A 22,014-nucleotide genomic window follows, 5' to 3' on the forward strand; every position below is an offset into this window, starting at 1 on the left:
CAAAAAAGCGACGGACAAACCACGTGTCCGTCGCTTTTCTGCATATTTTTGACAGTAGCAGCTCGCAGCTTCTGCTGCCACCCTGCAAATGCAATTCAATTCAATTCTACAACTGTTCAGCCCAATCAAACACACACAATTATAAACAATCTAAACAAAACATAAAACAACAAACTTAAAATAACATTCAAAAGTATCTAAATCATAAATTAAAGACTTATAAAGTCTTTTAAAATTCGTTTTTAAAATTTCAAAAAGTTCATAAATGTCCAGAGATCTAAACTAGGGAGTGAGATCTACATAATCATCCTCATCACTCTCGTCGTCGGTGTCATCGGGAGCCGAAGTAGTAGGTCGACGAGCGGGTTCCATCACTTGTTCTTTGATTTGCTGAACGGTCTCACTCATGCTTTGTTGTTCAGCTACTCTTTTCCGCTCCGACTCTGCTAGTGCCGCTGTAAGTTTAGTTATTGATCGATAGCAGTAATCTGAACACCGTCAAGTGCCTCAACTTGACGTGACGATCCAATACCTTCTAAGCCTGACTGAAGGCGTCTAACATCGTTGCGAGGCCTAACCATAGCATCTACCCTTGTGTGTCCCCCTACCACTTTTTCTTTCCAAATCTGAGTGGACAGTTTGGTCATTGAACCGAACTATCTAGATTCTCAGCGACTGTCTATGAAAGTCATTTTGCATATTAATATAAATATTGACATCAATATATATACATATCATAAATAATTATTCACTATGATATATATTATCATATTAAATAACTTACAAAAGTTTGTTCGGCCTTTCCTCCACCCACACATCCGGATCCGACTCATTTTTTCTTCCTGACATGAGTCTTTTTGAAAACCTCTGGTTCAATGGGAGTGCGTCCCAATTCTTTTTCCTATAAATAAAAACTGAAATTTATAACGATATATAGTATCAACTAATTATTTATAAAAGTTGAATTAGAACTTACCATCTTCGTGCAATTGTTCCAATCCCATTTTGCACCTCGGTGTGCAATGAGCCACCTTTAAGACTTGCTCTAGCCATTTTGGCTTTCTGATTTGCTTAACTTGTCTGTGTTCCAATTGTACCATCGACTACATCCAAATGAATAGCTAGACATTAAAATGAAAATGTACCTCGACTAGTAACATAGTCTGAAAAAATTGAATAACGTTAATTAAATCGATAGTAAAAAAAAGTAAAGTATACTAAACTTAACTAAAAAATATATACCTTAAAGTTATTAAACATCGCCTGGCGTATACTGTTTGGAATCTCGCTCCAAGAGTGATAAGCTTGTGTATAGAGTTTTAACACACTCTTTTAAAGCCCGGGCAATCCTTTGCAGGATGCCACCTGCAAAACACATAATAAATATGTTAGTTCATGAATAATATATTAAAGTATAAGAAATAAATAAAATAAAGTAACAAATAGATAACAAAACAAACTTACGATGATCCATCCGGCTCAATCATGACTCTACCAAGTCTGTCCTTCTGGCCAGGAGCTAGAGCAGACATCGTATCATGTGGTGTAGCACTAGGTGCAGCTGTAGACGAGGGTGATACATCAGGATGCACAAAACGCTGAGTCAATGGAGGCGTACCGGCCATAGCATCTGACTGCTCGCTACTAGAATCTCCAAGCCTCATGGCAGATAACTGAGGAGATGTACCTGTGGGAGATGGAGTACCTGCCGATAAGGGTCGTGCTCGACGAATAGCCTGTAAAGGTAGGTCCTCGTAGCGTCGTGAAGGCAATGCCTGTGAAGTAGATGAAGCACCGACTGGTCGACGATAATTAGGATAATATTGCCGAGGATCCGCCGTACCAAACGGAACAGCAAATAAATGAGTATCATGGCTGATGCGCTCTGGCGCAGAAGAAATAGATCCTGCAATATCCTCAGGATCTATCGGTCTCCTAGACTTCTTCTTCTTAGCCTATTTAGTCTGGCTAACTCCAAGATGCTCGCAATGTCTATCACCGTCACCGCCTGATGACATCTGTATGCAAATTTACATGTATATAAAAATCATAAATTAAATAAAATTAGTAAAATACACTTACATATGTACTAGCTAGCTTTCATTCTACACTATTCCTCCTCGCTTGTTCAATTCCATCATTCTCCCATTCTTCTTCCTCAGTTGTTTCATTTTCATTATCGTCCCATTCTTCGTCATCAAATGATTCATTTTCCTCATTCTTAGATATTTCTTCCTCAACATTCAATATCTCATCATTAAATACTTCTTCTAATATGTGTTGATGATGTCGTAGTGTGGTTTCCAATTCAACATCAACTTGTTGTTGAACAATTGCACATCATTTTGATACGCCACATCTAAGACATTGTCAATTTCAATTCTTCCCACAGGCTTACTTTTTATAACAACCATCAATCAGCTTTGTCTATACGCAATGGATATGAAGCGTAATACACTTGTTTAGCATGTTGTGCAATAATAAAAGGATCATAACTTCTGTATTTCCTGGTGTGCTTAACTTTAATTATATTATGTTGATGGTCCACCTTTGTGCCTCTATGTGATGGGTCAACCACTCACACCGAAACAATACAATCTTCTTATTAGGCCAACCTGAATACCTCACTTCAATAATCTCTTGAATGACACCATAATATTCAATAGTTTGACCAGTACCATCACATCACCTTGTATATGGACACCGCTATTATTTGTTTTCTTGTTCCTAGATACTTCTTCAGTTTGAAACTTAAAACTATTGACACAATACTTATTCATTTGCCAATACTTGAGATTCAGGTCCAAGGGCTACTTCTTTCACTAATTGCAAATGTTGGATACTTGAGTATTCATCGTAAACCTACGCGATTGTTATTTCAAGTAATATAATTTAGTATAACATGAATATATTATTAAATACTTAGTGATTGCACACTTACATAGTTCCTCAGCCATTTGTAAATTTCTGTATAGATGGCTTCATTACCCCATGTGTTTACGAACAAGCTGATCATTTTACATTGAAGTATTTCGTTAGTTAATGATCACTTATTAGTATGTAATTTAATAACATATTTTTAACACTTACTTGACATATGATTGAATCTCTGGACAATTAAGCAAATATGTGTTACAGCTGATTGCATTTTCATATCAGTGAAGCCCTCGCTTTCTACGCTTTTTAGATCCTCGACCATTTTGATTAAAATTGATATCGGTGGAAATAAAGGATCAATATCGCCTTCATCATTGCGATTGGGCCTGTTTCTCCTACATGACACATCATGACCAAAGTAATAAGAATAAAAAATCACATGTTTCTCTCCCAATATGACCTTGAACAAATGATCCTTCGATCCTTCCCCTTTGCTTAATCGTTTGCTTCGAACTACCAATTTTTCTGCATGCATATATGTATATATATGTTAATATACAAAAGACTTGGTGAATATATATAACTTAGTGAATATTTCAAATGGATACCTCTCAAATGGATACATCCATCTTGTTTGAACCGAACCTCCGAGGCGGGCCTCTTGTACAAGGTGAATTGGAAGATGCTCCATCACATCAAAAAAACCACATGGAAATATCTTCTCCAACTTAGTAGTAGTGACAAGAATATTTTCCTCCATCCTATCTAAACTACTCTCCAACAACTTTCCAGAACACAAATCTTTTAAAAAAGACTTATCTCTGTGATTGGTTTCCATATCCTTTCGGGTAGATGGCTAAAAGCGATAGGAATTAAAGTTTCCATGAACATGACAATCATGAGTTTTCATACCTATCAATTTTCCTTCATTCATATCTGCCCACTTTCCTAAATTCGAAGCATAGCCCTCTGGCATCCTCAAATTTTTTAACCCACTCAATAATTTCATGTTTCTCATCCAATGTGAATGAAAAGCTGGCCTTGGGCTTAACTATTTTACCATTCTGTACTTCCTGCAGCCATAACTCTTTTCTCCTACAATATTCCTTTATGTCCATTCTAGCTTTTGGATTGTCTTTTGTCTTACCCTTAACATCCATCACTGTGTTAAACAAATTGTCAAAGTAATTTTTTTCAATGTGCATCACATCTAGATTATGTCGTAGCAGATTGTCCTTCCAATACGGCAACTCCCAAAATATGCTTTGTTTGGTCCAATTATGTTCAACACCATATCCAGGAAGTCTAGAAGGTGAAGCTTCTGTAACTTTAGGTAATTGAGAAATTCTCTCCCAAATTTGATGCCCTGTGAGTATGGAGGTGGGGGGTCACTTTCAACCTTATTTTTCCTAAATGTATTTTTCATCTTTCTAAACTCATGGTCCATTGGCAAAAACTGGCGATGACAATCAAACCATGTATTTTTTCTGCCATGCTTTAAAGTGAATGTCTTACTATTTTCCATGCAATACGGACATGCTAGCTTTCCAACTGTCATCCAACCAGACAACATCCCGTATGCAAGAAAATCATAATAGTCCACATTAAAGAAGCACGCATGATAAAATTCTACTTAGTTGATATATCATAAGTCAAAACGCCTTCAAACCACAATTGTTTGAGCTCATCTATCAATGGTTGTAGATAGACATCAATCAAACTTTTTGGATTCCGGGGACCTGGAATAACACAACTTAGAAAGATGTAGGGACTGGTCATGCACATTCAGGAGGAAGATTATACGGAGTAAGAAATACGGCCAACATGAATAAGGGGAAGCATTATTAGAGAATGGTGTGAAGCCCATCTGAACACAACCCCAATCTAACATTTCTTGGTTCACTAGCAAAATCAGGATATACATTATCAAAATGCTTCTATGCTTCACCATAAGATGGATGAGACAAGACACCCAACGGCCTTCTATATTCACGATGCCATCTCATATGTGGGGCAGACCTCATCGATGCATACAACCTCTTTAACCTAGGAATGAGAGGTAGATAATGCATCGCCTGAACTGGGACCATCTTTCCAGCCGGAGTCCTCTTATAACGAGTATGTCCACAAACTTACAATTTTCTAATTCACTATCAGTCTTGTAAAACAACATGCATCCATTAACACAACAATGAATTCTATCATACGTCAATCCTAACTTGGACACCAAACGCTTTGCCAAATAGAAGTTCTTTGGTATGTTAAACTCTAGATTAACTAGTTCACCCAAAAGATCAACCATTGAGTCCATAGCAGCATTAGGAAAATTTCAATCTAATTTAATATTCATTAATCTAACCGCAACTGACAAGGCAGAAGACTCCCTTCACATAGTGGATGATTAGACTCTTCTAATAGATCATAAAAGTGTCTTGCTTCTTCATTAGGAGCTTCATCAAAATATTGTTCCGGTTCCATCCCACCTTGAACCCCGAAAGCATCATTGATCATTTTCATGAACCCTATCATGTTCAACCCTATCATGTTCAACTCTAACTTGTTCAACCCTAGTTTGGGCCATGTGGTGCAACCATAGTATATACATCAACAGGCATCGAATTATAAAAGATACCATCCAATCCATCACTTTCTCCATAATCAATCCATACAAAATATCTAGGCTTAAATCCATTACAATACAAATGAACCATAACTCTATCTGGTTTAAAAAAATTTAAGCACTTACTTGCACTACAAGGACACCTAACCAATCCATTATCTTGAAAATGTCAAGTGTCATTGTATGTTCAATAAAATTTCTAACACCGTCAATAAACTTAGGTTTCAAACCAGTACTAGTTTCATAATGCATATTATAAATCCACAAACGATGATCCATCTACAAAAATATAGATACTCAATTATATTATAAATAAAATTTAATAATAATTTTACTATTAGTAGTCCTAAAACTAGTTTAGTATTGACAAAACCACATTATTTAATTTAACTTATTTAAACAACTTAACAATTTTAACTAGTTTAGTTTTGACTTAATACAACACTATATCCACCAACTAAACCACATTAATTAATTTAACTTATTTAAACAACTTTATAACTTGAACTAGTTTAGTTTTGACTTAATTCCAACAACTAAATCCATCAACAAAACCACATTATTTAATTTAACTTATTTAAACAACTTAACAACTTTAACTAGTTTAGTTTTAACTTAATACAACACTAAATCCACCAACTAAACCACATTAATTAATTTAACTTATTTACACAACTTTATAACTTGAACTAGTTTAGTTTTGACTTAATTCCAACAACTAAATCCATCAACAAAACCACATTATTTAATTTAACTTATTTAAACAACTTAACACCTTTAACTAGTTTAGTTTTGACTTAATACAACACTAAATCCACCAACTAAACCACATTAATTAATTTAACTTATTTACACAACTGTATAACTTGAACTAGTTTAGTTTTGACTTAATTCCAACAACTAAATACATCAACAAAACCACATTATTTAATTTAACTTATTTAAACAACTTAACAACTTTAACTAGTTTAGTTTTGGCTTAATACAACACTAAATCCACCAACTAAACCACATTAATTAATTTAACTTATTTAAACAACTTTATAACTTGAACTAGTTTAGTTTTGACCTAATTCCAACAACTAAATCCATCAACAAAACCACATTTTGTAATTTAACTTATTTAAACAACTTAACAACTTTAACTAGTTTAGTTTTGACTTAATACAACACTAAATCCACCAACTAAACCACATTAATTAATTTAACTTATTTACACAACTTTATAACTTGAACTAGTTTAGTTTTGACTTAATTCCAACAACTAAATCCATTAACAAAACCACATTATTTAATTTAACTTATTTAAACAATTTAACAACTTTAATTAGTTTAGTTTTGACTTAATACAACACTAAATCCACCAACTAAGCCACATTAATTAATTTAACTTATTTACACAACTTAACAACTTTAACTAGTTTAGTTTTGACTTAACACAACACTAAATCCACCAACTAAACCACATTAATTAATTTAACTTATTTAAACAACTTTATAACTTGAACTAGTTTAGTTTTGACTTAATTCCAACAACTAAATCCATCAACAAAACCACATTATTTAATTTAACTTATTTAAACAACTTAACAACTTTAACTAGTTTAGTTTTGACTAATACAACACTAAATCCACCAACTAAACCACATTAATTAATTTAACTTATTTAAACAACTTTATAACTTGAACTGGTTTAGTTTTGACTTAATTCCAACAGCTAAATCCATCAACAAAACCATATTATTTAATTTAACTTATTTAAACAACTTAACAACTTTAACTAGTTTAGTTTTGACTTAATTCCAACAACTAAATCCATCAACAAAACCACATTTTTTAATCTAACTTATTTAAATTTAAAGCTAAGTTTCAACAGTAGATGGATACAAATCGATCTTGCAAGAAAATCAATTTTGTCATCAATAGGATCAACTAGTGTTGGTACTCATACTTAACAAATATATTATTTCTAAATTTAAAGCTAAGTGTCAACACTAGATGGACATAAATCGATATTGCAAGAAAATCAATTTTTTCATCAATAGGATCAACTAGTGTTGGTACTCATGCTTAACAAATATATTATTTCCACATTTAAAGCTAAGTGTCAACACTAGATGGACACAAATCGATCTTGCAAGAAAATCAATTTTGTCATCAATAGGATCAACTAGTGTTGGTACTCATGCTTAACAAATATATTATTTCTACATTTAAAGCTAAGTGTCAACACTAGATGGACACAAATTGATCTTGCAAGAAAATCAATTTTGTCATCAATAGGATCAACTAGTGTTGGTACTCATGCTTAACAAATATATTATTTCTACATTTAAAGCTAAGTGTCAACACTAGATGGACACAAATCGATCTTGCAAGAAAACCAATTTTGTCACCAATAGGATCAACTAGTGTTGGTACTTATGCTTAACAAACAATTGATGGACACAAAAATATTATCATAAACTTAAAGCTAAATATCAATACTAGATGGACACAAACACATTATTGAAAACAATTGTACTTGAACTTTAGAAATTTAGAAGCACCAACCTTATCTCCTACTCTGATGAAAGAAGCAATATAGTCTTGTATCAACTTTTTTAGATGTTGAGCTTCTTCAGTTGCCTAGCACGAAAAGTTCTAAAATTAGTTAAATTTCAAGTTCAAGTTCTAATTTCAAGTTCAAGTTCTAATTCTAAGTTCAAGTTCAAGTTCAAGTTCTAAGTTCAAGTTCAAATTCTAATTTCAAGTTCAAGTTCTAAGTTCAAGTTCTAATTTCAAGTTCTAAGCTCAAGTTCAATTTCTAATTTCAAGTTCAAGTTCTAAGTTCAAATTCTAATTTCAAGTTCAAGTTCTAAGTTCAAGTTCTAATTTCAAGTTCTAAGCTCAAGTTCAATTTCTAATTTCAAGTTCAAGTTCTAAGTTCAACTTCTAATTTCAACATCAAGTTCTAAGTTTAACTTCAAATTCTAAGTTCAAGTTCAAGTTCAAGTTCTAATTTCAAGTTCAAGTTCTAAGTTCAAGTTCAAGTTCTAAGTTCAAGTTCAAATTCTAAGTTCAAGTTCAAATTCTAATTTCAAGTTCAAGTTCTAAGTTCAAGTTCTAATTTCAAGTTCAAAGTTCAAGTTCAATTTCTAATTTCAAGTTCAAGTTCTAATTCTAAGTTCAAGTTCTAATTTCAAGTTCTAAGTTCAAGTTCAATTTCTAATTTCAAGTTCAACTTCTAATTCTAAGTTCAATTTCAAGTTCAAGCTCTAAGTTCAAGTTCTAATTTCAAGTTCAAGTTCTAAGTTCAAGTTCAAGTTCAAGTTCTAAGTTCAAGTTCAAGTTCAAGTTCTAAATTCAAGTTCAAGTTCTAATTTCAAGTTCAAGTTCTAAGTTTAAGTTCAAGTTCTAGTTCAAGTTCAAGTTCTAATTTCAAGTTCTAAGTTTAACTTCAAATTCTAAATTCAAGTTCAAGTTCTAATTTCAAGTTCAAGTTCTAAGTTTAACTTCAAATTCTAAGTTCAAGTTCAAGTTCATGTTCAAATTCTAAGTTCAACTTCAATAATAATTCAAACTAGTCCTAAATTCAAAATTCAAACTAGTCTTGAAATCACAAATTCAAACTAGTCCTAAAATCCCAAAATCTAACTAGTGCTAAAATCCTAAATTCAAACAACTCCTTAAATACCCTAATTCAATCTAATCTTACAATTCCAAAATCGAACTAATTAACTCAAGAAATACCGAATTTCAAACAAATCCTAAGATACCCTAATTAAAACAAACCCCAACATTAAAATTTTCATTTCACAATCAACAAACACAAACTAACAATCAAATAATCCCTAATTCAAACTAACCATCAAAACCCCCTAAATCATTCACTTACTAACTAACAATCAATCAAACTAACAATCAATAAAAAAAACTAATTCAATACACTAATTAACAAATTCAATACTCAAATTGAAGAAATTAAAAATAATATTATGAAACCCTAATCTTCAATTAAAGGAGAAGGGCAGTGGATCGAGGTCGGGGTCAGTTGGCCGGAGATGTTGTTGCTCTCCTCGCCGGCTGCTGATGTTGATTGCTTGGAGGTCACTGGCCGGAGCAGTTAAGGGAGAGACAGAGCAACAAACTTTCGCTGATTGGAGAGACAAGAGAGAGGATGGCGACGGGAAGAGGCGACGGGAGGAGGGCGATAGGAGCAAGGAGAGAAGACAAGAGTTTTCAAAATTAGAGGGTTTGGTCTCTTTTTAGGTCAAAAATAGGAAGGTTAGGTAGATTTAATTTGAGCCATTGGATTAGTTAAGATGAGCGGCTAGGATTTGATCTAGGATTCACTTAAAGGATGGACGGTTAAGATTTAAACTAATGTTTCAAGATTTGGACAAAAAGGGTTATAATTGCAATGAATGAATGGCTAAAATTGCAACTAAAATTGATATAAGAGGCTATAATTGAAAAACGAAATTGGATTGACGTGGCTAGAATTGCAATGAATTGAATAAGGAAAAAGCTAAAATTGAAAGGAATTAGATTAGAATTGGCTAAAAATTAAATGATTTCGAGAAAAATTAAAGAAATGCTATCCAATTAAAATACTACAAATATTATAACATTGTATATAATAAAAATCACTTAAATTTTAAAACATTTGAATAAAATAATTATTCCGAGTTTTACTTATAATTTTAAAAATATTTTAATAATATTTACGATAATTTTATAAAGCATGCAAACTAAAATATATAATTTTTAGACAAAATCGATTAAAAATTTAAACTCGGAATATTTTTAAAAAACCACGTATTTAACCAAATAGCACTTCCGAAAGGGTTATAGGTCTGTCAAAATTGGGTGTCAACATACCGACATCGTGAAGTTGATATTATCTAAATAAAATAATTATTTAAATATACCGACCTCTTTAGGTCGGTATTTATTAATTTATTTTAATATAAACTCACCTTTTGAGGTTGATTTTATTAATTAAAATTACATACATACATACATACATATACATACATATACATATATATATATATATATATATATATATATATATATATATATATATATATATATAAGCCAAACACATATACAGCCCCTCAAACTTGCCCTCATTTTTCATTTTGGCACTCCAACTTAGCCTTGTTCCATTTTAACCCATAAACTCCATTTTTTCTGTACCATTTAAACATTTATACTAATTGTTATGATTTGTTTTATTTATGTTCTTCAATTGCAATTTCTTATTTTAAAAAAATAGACGTGTGCCTGTTAATTAAAAAAATTAAACATTCGCGAACGAACATAAAAATTTTCAAACAATAATATTATTTTTTGATATTTCTCTGTATTTTTGCATGAAAATAAATTGACGACAGTTCTTTGATTTTCTTTCTTAAACATTCAATCAAATTAAATAACACTACTTATTTATTTTTTCTTATCATCTAGGCTATCTAAATTTAACGCAAATACTCACTTTTAATTTTTAATATAAATCCATACGAATAAAAAACCCAATCTTCAAAAAGACTCGTCTGACTTAGTTAATAACACTACTAAAAAAAAGACACTTGTTCATTGCTAATAACACTACTAAACAATGTTAAAACTTGACTGACTTTGTTAGGTTTTCAATGATTTTAAAGAAAGAAAATCAACACAATTTTGTCGGTTATTTTTTACACAAAAATACATAACACCCCTCCTCAGGAACCAAGGATCACTGCTCCAATGCCTCTTCATTTTCCATCTCTAGAATCTCTAGTTCCTAACATTTTTCCTTCACAAAATACTCAGCCCATAAGCACACCCGTCATGAACTCGCATCCCATAAACCCAACTCCTATAAATCAAGCTCACGTTAACCCGAGTATGTAAATCCATCTCTCATGTTCCAAAACACATCTAGCCAAATTCCTTCCAATACTTAACATGTTACCCCGCCACCCGTTCAAGTCCCTATCAACCCACAATCTCTCACCCCAGTTCCCAGCTACCAAATCTCTCCAAATCAAATTCCCTTCTATCCACAATATACAACCCAATTTCCCACATATCAAAGTCTTCAAAACCAAATTCCTACAAACCTATCACATGCCACACCAACTACCGCTCCTTACAATACTCCACTAATTCAAAATCACTCGATACCTCAACATATATCAGCGGCACAAGTTGATCCTAACATGCAATGTGTTCCACCGATATATGTTACACAAGCTCAGACATTTGTTACCTTGACACCAATTGTTAATCCATATGAGTTGTTGGAGAAAGAGTGGAAATCAAAGGAGGAGGAACGTGACAAGGAGATGCGTGAGTTGAGGGAAGAAGTTAGAAATATGCGGATTTCCAAAAGAGGAGATAAACTCGAGTATGAGGACCTATGTGTACATCCTGACATTGACTTACTTGATGGATACAAGCCACCAAAATTTGAGATGTTTGATGGCACTGGAAATCCCCGCAATCATTTAAGATCTTATTGTGATAAATTGGTTGGTGTAGGAAGAAATGAGGCGTAAGAATGAAGTTGTTTATCAGAAGCCTAACTGGAGATGCATTAACTTGGTATATCGAGCAAGATCCAAAGATTTGGCACAACTGGAGCAATATGGCAGAGGATTTCATGGAAAGGTTCAGGTTCAACATTGAGATCGTCCCTGATTAGTCTTACCTTGAAAAGTTGAAGAAGAAGACCACTGAAACCTTTTGCGAGTATGCTATCCGTTGGAGGTCAAAAGCAACTACAATTCAACCCCTAGTGGATGATAATGAAATGAAGAACATTTTTATCAAAGATCAATATAATATGTATTATGAAAGGATGTTGCTCATGAGAGGTGCCAAATTCACAAACCTCGTCAAACATGGGGAAACTTTAGAAGAAGGAATCAAGTAGGGGAGAGTCACAAACTTTGCAGCCTTACAGGAAATAAATAAGGCAATTCAATTTGGAAAAATTGGAGGAATTAAGAAGAAAAAAGAGGAAGTTGCAACTATAATGAATATTCAGGAGCGAAGGCCAAGCCAGATGCACGCATACCATAGCCAGCCACTTCACAGTCCATATAATCAAATGTTTTCACCTATTTCTTATCCTTCTTATAACTCCCAACCAACATACTACCAGCAACCACCCACATATCAAAATTCACCACATTACCAACAATCAGTCCGTTTCCAACCTCCAAACAATTTAGCAACTCCACCAAGGCCTCATCAAAATTTTGACAAAAGGAAGACTTACACACCTCTTGCTGAGCCCTATGCCCAACTCTTTGAAAGGTTAAAAGTAGCAGGGTTGATCCAAACAATTTTGTGGAGAGATATCGAGCCTCGTTCTAAGTGGTTTGTTGAGTCTAAGCATTGTGCATATCATTCTGGGGCTGCAGGACATGACACCAAAAGTTGTTTGGCTCTCAAAGATAAAATTGAGTTTTTGATCAAAGAGAATGTGATCTAGCTTAAAGGAGCTTCTCCAAATGTGAACAACAATCCTTTGCATAATTATGGGAATGTGGGTGTGAACATGGTTACCACAAACGATGAGTGAAGTTTTAAGGGAACTATTATGCCAGCAGGAAAAACTATTCTGGAAACAATCGTCAAACCTGAGTTCAAGAAGAGGGGTGACATTTCTGTGCCTAATCTTATTTTGCTCCCAAATCTGCCTGCAGTCCAAATGTTTAAAGGCATTCTTGAAGATGATCCAGTTGAAGGGATCAAAATTTTATTCATTACTGAAGATTTTACCAAGACACCGACCATCTGGAATGCCAAACCAAGAGATGCCTTGAAGAATTGGACCTCTACTCCGTCCTTGGTTCGCCGAGAGTCTTGGTAGATTAAATTTTAGCAGTATTTTGAAATGACATGATTTAAAATTGAGGCTTTAATCATGTAGGAGAAATTTTGTTGTTTTTGCCTCTCCTTATGAAAGCTCAAATGTGAAATCTCTATATGCCTTCCATTTCTTCTTAACTCCTTATTTTTATCTTATTACTTCTATTTTACTCTTTCAGCATACAAAATTATAAACTTGTCGATCCTATGATTATGACATGCGATGAGGCAAAAGAGCCGAACATGAATGACCAACAGAAACTCAAGGGATATAAAAATGATGTGCAACTCGATAAGCTAGCTAAGGAATTTGAACAACTTTTGGACGAAGCTGAAATTTTGAATTTAGGCAACTCAAAGCTAGTGAGGAAAGTCATAGTCAATGCTCGCCTAGAGCCATTTGAGAAAGAAGCATTGATTGAATTATTAAGAAAGCATGTGGATATGTTTTCATGGCCATATGTTGCATAAGTTACCAAACCCAATGAAGCAAGTTTGAGGATACTCAAAACAGGGCGTAATTGGTAGCAAGAAGAAGCTAAGGAATTTTGCACCTATTTAGCAATGGTTTTTGTCTTGGAAAAACATTGATGCTATCAGACGTGGATGGTGACATATGACCAAAGCTCATCCATTCAGATCCAGTCAGAAGACGTTTGTTTTTAGGAGTTTAATTTAATTTATTTCCTTTAGGCAAATTTTTTGATGTAATTGGAACTACGATGTGACCTGATGCCCTCGGTGGGATATGTAGGCGACTTCTATCAGCTTCGGTCATATTAGCAAAATTTCAAAATTCCTTTTTTTGATGTAATTTGAACTACGTTTGGACCTGATTTCCTTGGTAGGATACGCAGGCGGCCTCATCGACTTCGGTCACTTTTATATATATATATATATATATATATATATATATATAATTTTTCTTTGTGTTGTATCCTGAACTACGTACGACCTGATTCCTATTTTCAATGGGATACATAGGCGCCTTGTGGTTCAGTCATATGTTTTAGAGATTTCTATTTATCTATAAAGTAGAAACTAGGGCAAATTTTGTCAATGTCTCAAAATTTCACTACAAATGAATGCAAGAGTTGACTAAAGCAAGAAGCTGGGGCAAGGTTTTTTCGAAAGATGCTGAATAGTTAGAGCACATGGTCTAATTGGAATATCTAGACAAAGGATGTCCAAGCGCATTGTCATAATCTGGAATCCAACAAGAGATTTTGAAATGATTTATATTCCTATATACAATTTTTTATATAAATAAAATTATTTGTTTATTATTATTAGTATTATTATTTTTAATTAATAATTATTTATCTACCAAGTCTTGTTTCTCGAATGGGATCAAAGAGTCCAAACAAGAAGATTGACAAGAAAGAAACAAACTTGGAAATCTCAAGTCAGCGTGATTCAGCCTCCCCTCCCTCAACTTAAAATTTTTCTTTGAATGTGGAGAAGTTCAAGCAGGTACAATAATGAAGTTGTTTGATTATTATCCATCCAATGACAATTAGAACTTGGATAAGGTCACGATGTTCAAATAAGCAGGCCAGCAAAAGAGTAAAGATAATTCAAGAAGGCAAAGCTATAAAGTCACGATATTCGCAAGACGGTTTGGAATTTCTTTACTTTCACATATACTGCCGAACTATAAATTGTTGATTTTGCACTAATGTCACACTAAGTTTACACCAGCACTAATGGCACCGGCTCTAATCATTTTCTGGCACTGACTAGCACAAACCTTTTTAGCACTAATTTACACCAGCTCTAATTTGGCACTGGCATTAATTTTGCACTGGCACTAACCTTGATTTTAGCACTAAACTTGCACTAACAATGATTCTATCAGAATGATTTTTGCACCAAACTCGCACTAGCGTCAATTCTATAGATTCAATTTAGCAATGATTTTGCACTAACCTTTTTAGCCTTGTATTTATCTCAAATGATTCTGCACTAACTCTGAAGTTTGCACCAATTTATTTAGAGTGATTTTTGCACTAGCTTTAAAGTAGCACTACTTTGATCTTAAGAAGTTTCATACGCATACATGTATATTCATCTCAATGCCTTCACGACATTTAAGTTGTTAACAAATGCTTTCTAGATTTTGCAAAAGATTTAGCAGGAAACATCGCACAATAAGAGGATATGCAACATAACATAATGAGGAACTCCCTCTCAGCAGTGAACAAGGGCAATTTGTTGAGAAAGTTTAAGCTTTCTAACAGAGGTCAAAGATCATCATTCATCATCATCCTATCGATGAAATATCGTTGTCAATAATATTGCATTATCAAGAAAGTCATCATCGTCTCGTATCATATCAATTCATCATCTACTGCGTCAAAACCGACTGAGGCTGACGAAAGAACATTTAGAGAAAAGAAATGTGTTGAATATGGTAAACCATATAACTTCTCTATTTAAATTACAGTTTCTACTAACAAGTTCATTTCAGTCTTTGTCGAGAGCATCCAAGAGGATGAATTCTCAAAACAAACCACAGGGGCGGACGACATAAAAAAGGATACAACACAACGTGGAACTTTTTCTTAACAGCGAACTGGGACATAGTCCAAAGAGGAGTATCAAACTGAGGAGTGACTTCTACCACAATCAAATCACACCCCTATCTGAAGGCATGTGGGTTTTTCTTTGAGTGTATCGGTTTCAGTTTCGCATCCGGAAGACTTCAACTCTCACCGGAGGCAACTTTTCAATCTGAGTGACATTGCACCAAGAGCTTTGGAAATTATGTCCGTGTAAGTTCTTATTTATGAGTATGAAATGGCCCCACATTCATGGCTAAGAGGTTGCAAGCCTCTTTTTCATACTCGACTTACTTGTCACTCCTCTAGAACCAAAGGTTATCTTGCATAATAGATTTCCTTTTCAACCGATCGAGTCAAACTACAATCAGCCTGATTCCCTAAGTTGAGGGATATGTAGGTGGGCTCAATGTTGAAAACTCATTGTATTTCGACAGTTTCTCCTAAATCTGATTCTCGAGCATTCAGGTCTCTTCATAATTTGATATTGAAATAGCTTTCGAATTCTTTAATAATCGTGCATCAAATCAAGCGTATAGAACTACAAGTGGCATGAATTCTCATATAACCTGAGATATGTAGGAAACCCAATTCCGGGGTTCGGCCATAATTCCTAAAGTCCATGCCAAATTCCCTTTCCTAAAAATGAAGATGTGGTCGGTCAAAATTGGATTCGTCAATTTCATTTTCTTCGAATTTCTTTCATCAATCCAAGTCAAACGAGGGGCAGTTGTTGACACCCAATTTTGGACCTCGACATTGTATATTAATCATCGAACTATTGAATGCCCTACTTGCGGGATGCAATGTACCCGGGCTACATCACAACAACTCAAACTTAAAATTGTCATTTCCTCTATTGAATGCCCTACTTTGGAGTGTCAGCACCTAATGCATTCAAGGTTCTTTCTCCTGTTGTTATTTGGAAATGGAAATTGGCATGTTGATACTATTGAATGCCCTACTTGCGGGATGCAAAGTACATGGATTGCATCACGACAACTCAAACTTTAAATTGTCATTTCCTCTATTTAGTTTGTTTTCCTTATTGAAAACTCTTATTAGGTGTTTTTAATTTAACCTTGTTGCTATTGTACTGTGTTAGGTTTCTTTAATATAATCTTTTTTGTTATGTACTAAGTTTGGTTTCTTTGATATAATCTTTCTATTATGTTTGGTTTCATTAATACAAAACATTAATGATTAATCTGATAACTCGATAGCAATAATAATTCAATAATACTTCTTTGATTTAAGTTATCGTTTAATTTAAAATATTGAACCTCCAAATTATAGTATTAGTGAAGAAGCAAGCAAGCAAAAAAGTTTTAATAAATTTATTATTATGAAATAATCTCATTTAAATTATATTTCAGGTTTATTTTAAAATACATTTTCTAAATAAAATATTGTAAAAATTATGCCGGTCTTTACTTCATTTATTCCCACCTACTTGTTAGGGTTTTGCCCTGATTTTCTTACTTTATTTGAAATTTATTTTTTCATAAAAGAAAAGACAAAACATTACCATAAATATTTTTACTTTTAATGAAATGAAAATATATTTTTCTTCCATATTTGGTTTATTCTTTCCTTAGAGGAAAAGTCTGGAGATCTATTAATTGAAGATCCATATTCTCATAGAAAAAAACACAAGAATATGCACAATGTAGACATTTAAGAGTTTTGTTTACAGAGAAATTTTTTCTCTATAATTTTTATATTTTTTTATTAGTTTTCAATATGTAGGCCAATTGGCCAAATTCCAAGTAATAATATTTTGATTTTTAGTATAAGTTTTGCTATCTTAATTGTCAACCATATGATTTGCAAATGTAAACTTCCGCATGACGCCCTAATCACCTTTCATAACCCAACAAGTGGTATCGGAGCACATGGTTCAATGATCCAATGGTTCAACAAGATTGAAGAAAAGTTCAAGTGGTTTCAAACCAATTTACAACAAATTTGATGACAATGAAGATTTTTGTCAAGCTACATGTGGAGAAGAACTTTCAACCATATTTTAAACATTCCTATTGCTGTAAATTTAGAAATAAAAAATGAAATATTCTTAAACCATTTTTAACCCATATATTTTAAATCTTCTCTTTAACCATGGCAAGCAACAGTACTAAAGACTTTGTGAAGAACAAGATTATCAAGAATATGAAAAAGGAGGATCAATTTTTTTCAAGAAAATCCAGCCAAAATGGGAGATTTGTTAGGATTTTGCCCTGATTTTATTATCTTATTTGAAATTTATTTTTCCTTAAAAGAAAAAAAAACATTACCATAAATATTTTTACTTTTCATGAAAGGAAAATATATTTTTCTTCCATATTTGGTTTATTCTTTCCTTAGAATTTTTTTTTGGAGATCTATGAATTGAAGATATATATTCTCATAGAAAAAAAACACAAGAACATCCACAATGTAGACATTTAAGAGTTTTGTTTACAGGGAGATTTTCTCTCTACAATTTGAATGTTTTTATTAGTTTTTAATATGTAGGCCAATTGGCCAAATTCCAAATAATAATATTTTGATTTTTAGTATAAGTTTTTGTTATCTGAATTGTCAACGATATGATTTGCAAATGTAAGCTTTCGCTTGACGCCCTAATCACCTTTCATAAACCAACACTACCGAGATGGGTTAATTTCATCAACACTCATAATAAAAAAGTTGCTTTTAGTTTTCTTTTTCTGAGTCTTCTTACAAAAAAAAGTGCAAGTACAATATCAACCTGCAGCAACTAGTGCATTTAGGGGTCGGTTTGTACATTTGTAGTATATTTGTGCTATTGGTTGGAATTTTACTATGCCAACAATTCTTTTTTCTTCTTCTTTTATTTAAAAAAAATATTGGCTTGTGTTTAGACATACCATATAAAATCATAATTTTAAATTCGTATTTTAATATGTGATTTGATATTATGATTTAAAATTTAAAATCGAGAATTCAATTCTCTTTAAAACACGACCATCTTTTTTTTCGATTGAAGAGTCGGACTCCCTGGAAAAATAGCATCTCGTAAATTTCTGGAAGAAAGACGCAAAAATAGGCATCGGTAAACTCATAAACTTATGTTTCGTAAAAATAAAAGAATCATATTATATCATAAATCAAAATTAGGAGTTCGAAACCAAAAGGGTAAAAAAAAATTGTCAAATATTACAAAAGGGAAACAAATTGATTTTAGAACCAAAAGTGCAACTTTGTAACGGTTGAACCAAAAGTTTCCGTAGCTTCTCTTTTAAGAGCAATTTTTTACAAGCAAAGGAGATGCATAAAAAACGTAGAGATATATATTCAAAATAAAGTACAAACAACTCATTTTGTTAATCAATTAAATTTTACTCAACATAGAATAGTCTAAGTTTGAACTTATAGATAAATGGCAATATCTTTACAAAGTATTAGTTTACAAAGATAACTATCAATGAGAGAAGTATACCCAATTCCTAAAGTCCGTGCCAAAATCCCTTTCCTAAAGATGAAGATATGGTCGGTCAAAATTGGATTCATCAATTTCATTTGCCTCGAATTTCTTTCATCAATCCAAGTCAAACGAGGGGCAGCTGTTGACACCCAATTATGGATCTCCACATTATATATTAGTCATCGAGCTATTGAATGCCCTACTTGCGGGATGCAATGTACCTGGGTTGCATCACGACAACTCAAACATTAAATTGTCATTTCCTCTATTGAATGCCCTACTTTGGAGTGTCAACACCTTATGCATTCAAAGTGCTTTCTCCAGTTGTTATTTGGAAATGGAAATCGGCATGTTGATACTATTGACTGCCCTACTTGCGGGATGCAATGTACTTGGGTTGCATCACGACAACTCAAACTTTAAATTGCCATTTTCTTTATTTAGTTTGTTTTCCTTATTGAAAACTCTTGTTAGGTGTTTTTAATTTAACATTGTTTCTATTGTACTGTGTTAGGTTTCTTTAATATAAACATTTTTGTTATGTACTAAGTTTGGTTTCTTTGATATAATCTTTCTAATATTTTTAGTTTCATTAATACAAAACATTAATGCTTAATCCGATAACTCGATAGCAATAATAATTCAATAATACTTCTTTGATTTAAGTTATCGTTTAATTTAAAATACTGAACCTCCAAATTATAGTATTAGTGAAGAAGCAAGTAAGCAAAAAAGTGTTAATACATTTTATTATTATGAAATAATCTTATTTAAATTATATTTCAGGATTATTTTAATATACATTTTCTAAATAAAAAATTGTAGAAATTATGCCGGTCTTTACTTTATGTATTCCCACCTACTTGTTAGGGTTTTGCCCTGATTTTTTTTATGTTATTTGAAGTTTATTTTTTTCTTAAAAGAAAAGACAAAACATTACCATAAATATTTTACTTTTAATGAAAGGAAAATATATTTTTCTTCTATATTTGGTTTATTCTTTCCTTAGAGGAAAAGTTTGGAGAATTATAAATTGAAGATTCATATTCTCATAGAAAAAAACACAAGAATATCCACAATGTAGACATTTAAGAGTTTTGTTTACGGAGAAATTTTTTCTCTATAATTTTTATATTTTTTTATTAGTTTTCAATAAGTAGGCCAATTGGCCAAATTCCAAATAATAATATTTTGATTTTTAGTATAAGTTTTTGTTATCTGAATTGTCAACGATATTATTTGCATATGTAAGCTTTCGCTTGACGCTCTAATCACCTTTCATAACCCAACACTATCGAGGTGAGTTAATTTCGTCAACACTCATAATACAATTGTTGCTTTTAGTTTGCTTTTTGGGAGACTTCTTACAAAAAAAAAATGCTAGTACAATATCAACCTGCAACAGCTAGTGCATTTAGGTGTCGGTTCGTACATTTGTAGTATATTTGTGCTATTGTACTGAATTTTACTATGCCAACAATTTTTTTTTAAAAAAAAATATATTGGCCTGTGTTTGGACATACCATATAAAATCATAATTTTAAATTCATATTTTAATATGTGATTTGATATTATGATTTAAAATTTAAAATCGAGAATTCAATTCTTTTTAAATATAAGTCTTAACTCATAAACTTATGTTTCGTAAAAATAAAAGAATCATATTATATCGTAAATCAAAATTAGGAGTTCGAAGCCAAAAGGGTAAAAAAAAAAATTGTCAAAAATTCCAAAAGGGAAACAAATTGATTTTAGAACCAAAAGGGCAACTTTATAACGGTTGAACCAAAAGTTCCCGTAGCATCTCTTTTAAGAGCAATTTTTACAAGCAAAGGAGATGCATTCAAAATAAAGTACAAACAACTCATTTTGGTAATCAATTAAATTTTAATCAACATAGAATAGTCAAAGTTTGAACTTCTTAAATGGCAAAATCTTTACAAAGTATTACTTTATAAAGATAACTATCAATGAGAGAAGGATACCCAATTCCTAAAGTCCGTGCCAAAATCTCTTTCCTAAAGATGAATATATGGTCGGTCAAAATTAGATTTGTCAATTTCATTTGCCTCGAATTTCTTTCATCAATCCAAGTCAAACGAGGGACAGTTGTTGACACGCAATTATGGATCTCCACATTATATATTAATCATCGAGCTATTGAATGCCCTACTTGCGGGATGCAACGCACCTGGGCTGCATCACGACAACTCAAACATTAAATTGTCATTTCCTCTATTGAATGCCCTACTTTGGAGTATCAGCACCTTATATATTCAAGGTGCTTTCTGCAGTTGTTATTTGGAAATGGAAATCGGCCTGTTGATACTATTGAATGCCCTACTTGCGGGATGCAATGTACTTGGGTTGCATCACAACAACTCAAACTTTAAATTGTCATTTCCTCTAGTTTGTTTGTTTTCCTTATTGAAAACTCTTGTTAGGTGTTTTAAATTTAACCTTGTTGCTATTGTACAGTGTTAGGTTTCTTTAATATAATTTTTTTTGTTATGTACTAAGTTTGGTTTCTTTGATATAATCTTTCTATTATGTTTGGTTTCATTAATACAAAACATTAATGATTAATCCGATAACTCAATAGCAATAATAATTCAATAATACTTCTTTGATTTAAGTTATCGTTTAATTTAAAATACTGA

At 32.5% G+C, this 22,014-nt stretch overlaps 2 protein-coding genes across 2 annotated transcripts in view; one reads left to right on the forward strand and one right to left on the reverse strand.

Annotated features, from left to right (window-relative positions):
* LOC125812467 (26S proteasome regulatory subunit 8 homolog A-like) overlaps positions 1-481 on the forward strand; it is a 9,703-nt gene extending 9,222 nt beyond the window's left edge. Inside the window, exon 7 of the mRNA XM_049491950.1 lies at positions 423-481. Coding sequence (XP_049347907.1) covers positions 423-481 — 59 coding nt within the window. The remainder of the gene's footprint in view (positions 1-422) is intronic.
* LOC125812513 (DNA repair protein XRCC2 homolog) overlaps positions 1-22,014 on the reverse strand; it is a 102,673-nt gene that overhangs the window by 27,468 nt on the left and 53,191 nt on the right. The window lies entirely within an intron of this gene.

This window comes from Solanum verrucosum, unplaced genomic scaffold (assembly GCF_900185275.1).
Source record: "Solanum verrucosum unplaced genomic scaffold, falcon-dt-bn FXZP01000120.1, whole genome shotgun sequence".
NCBI classification, from domain to species: Eukaryota; Viridiplantae; Streptophyta; class Magnoliopsida; order Solanales; family Solanaceae; genus Solanum; species Solanum verrucosum.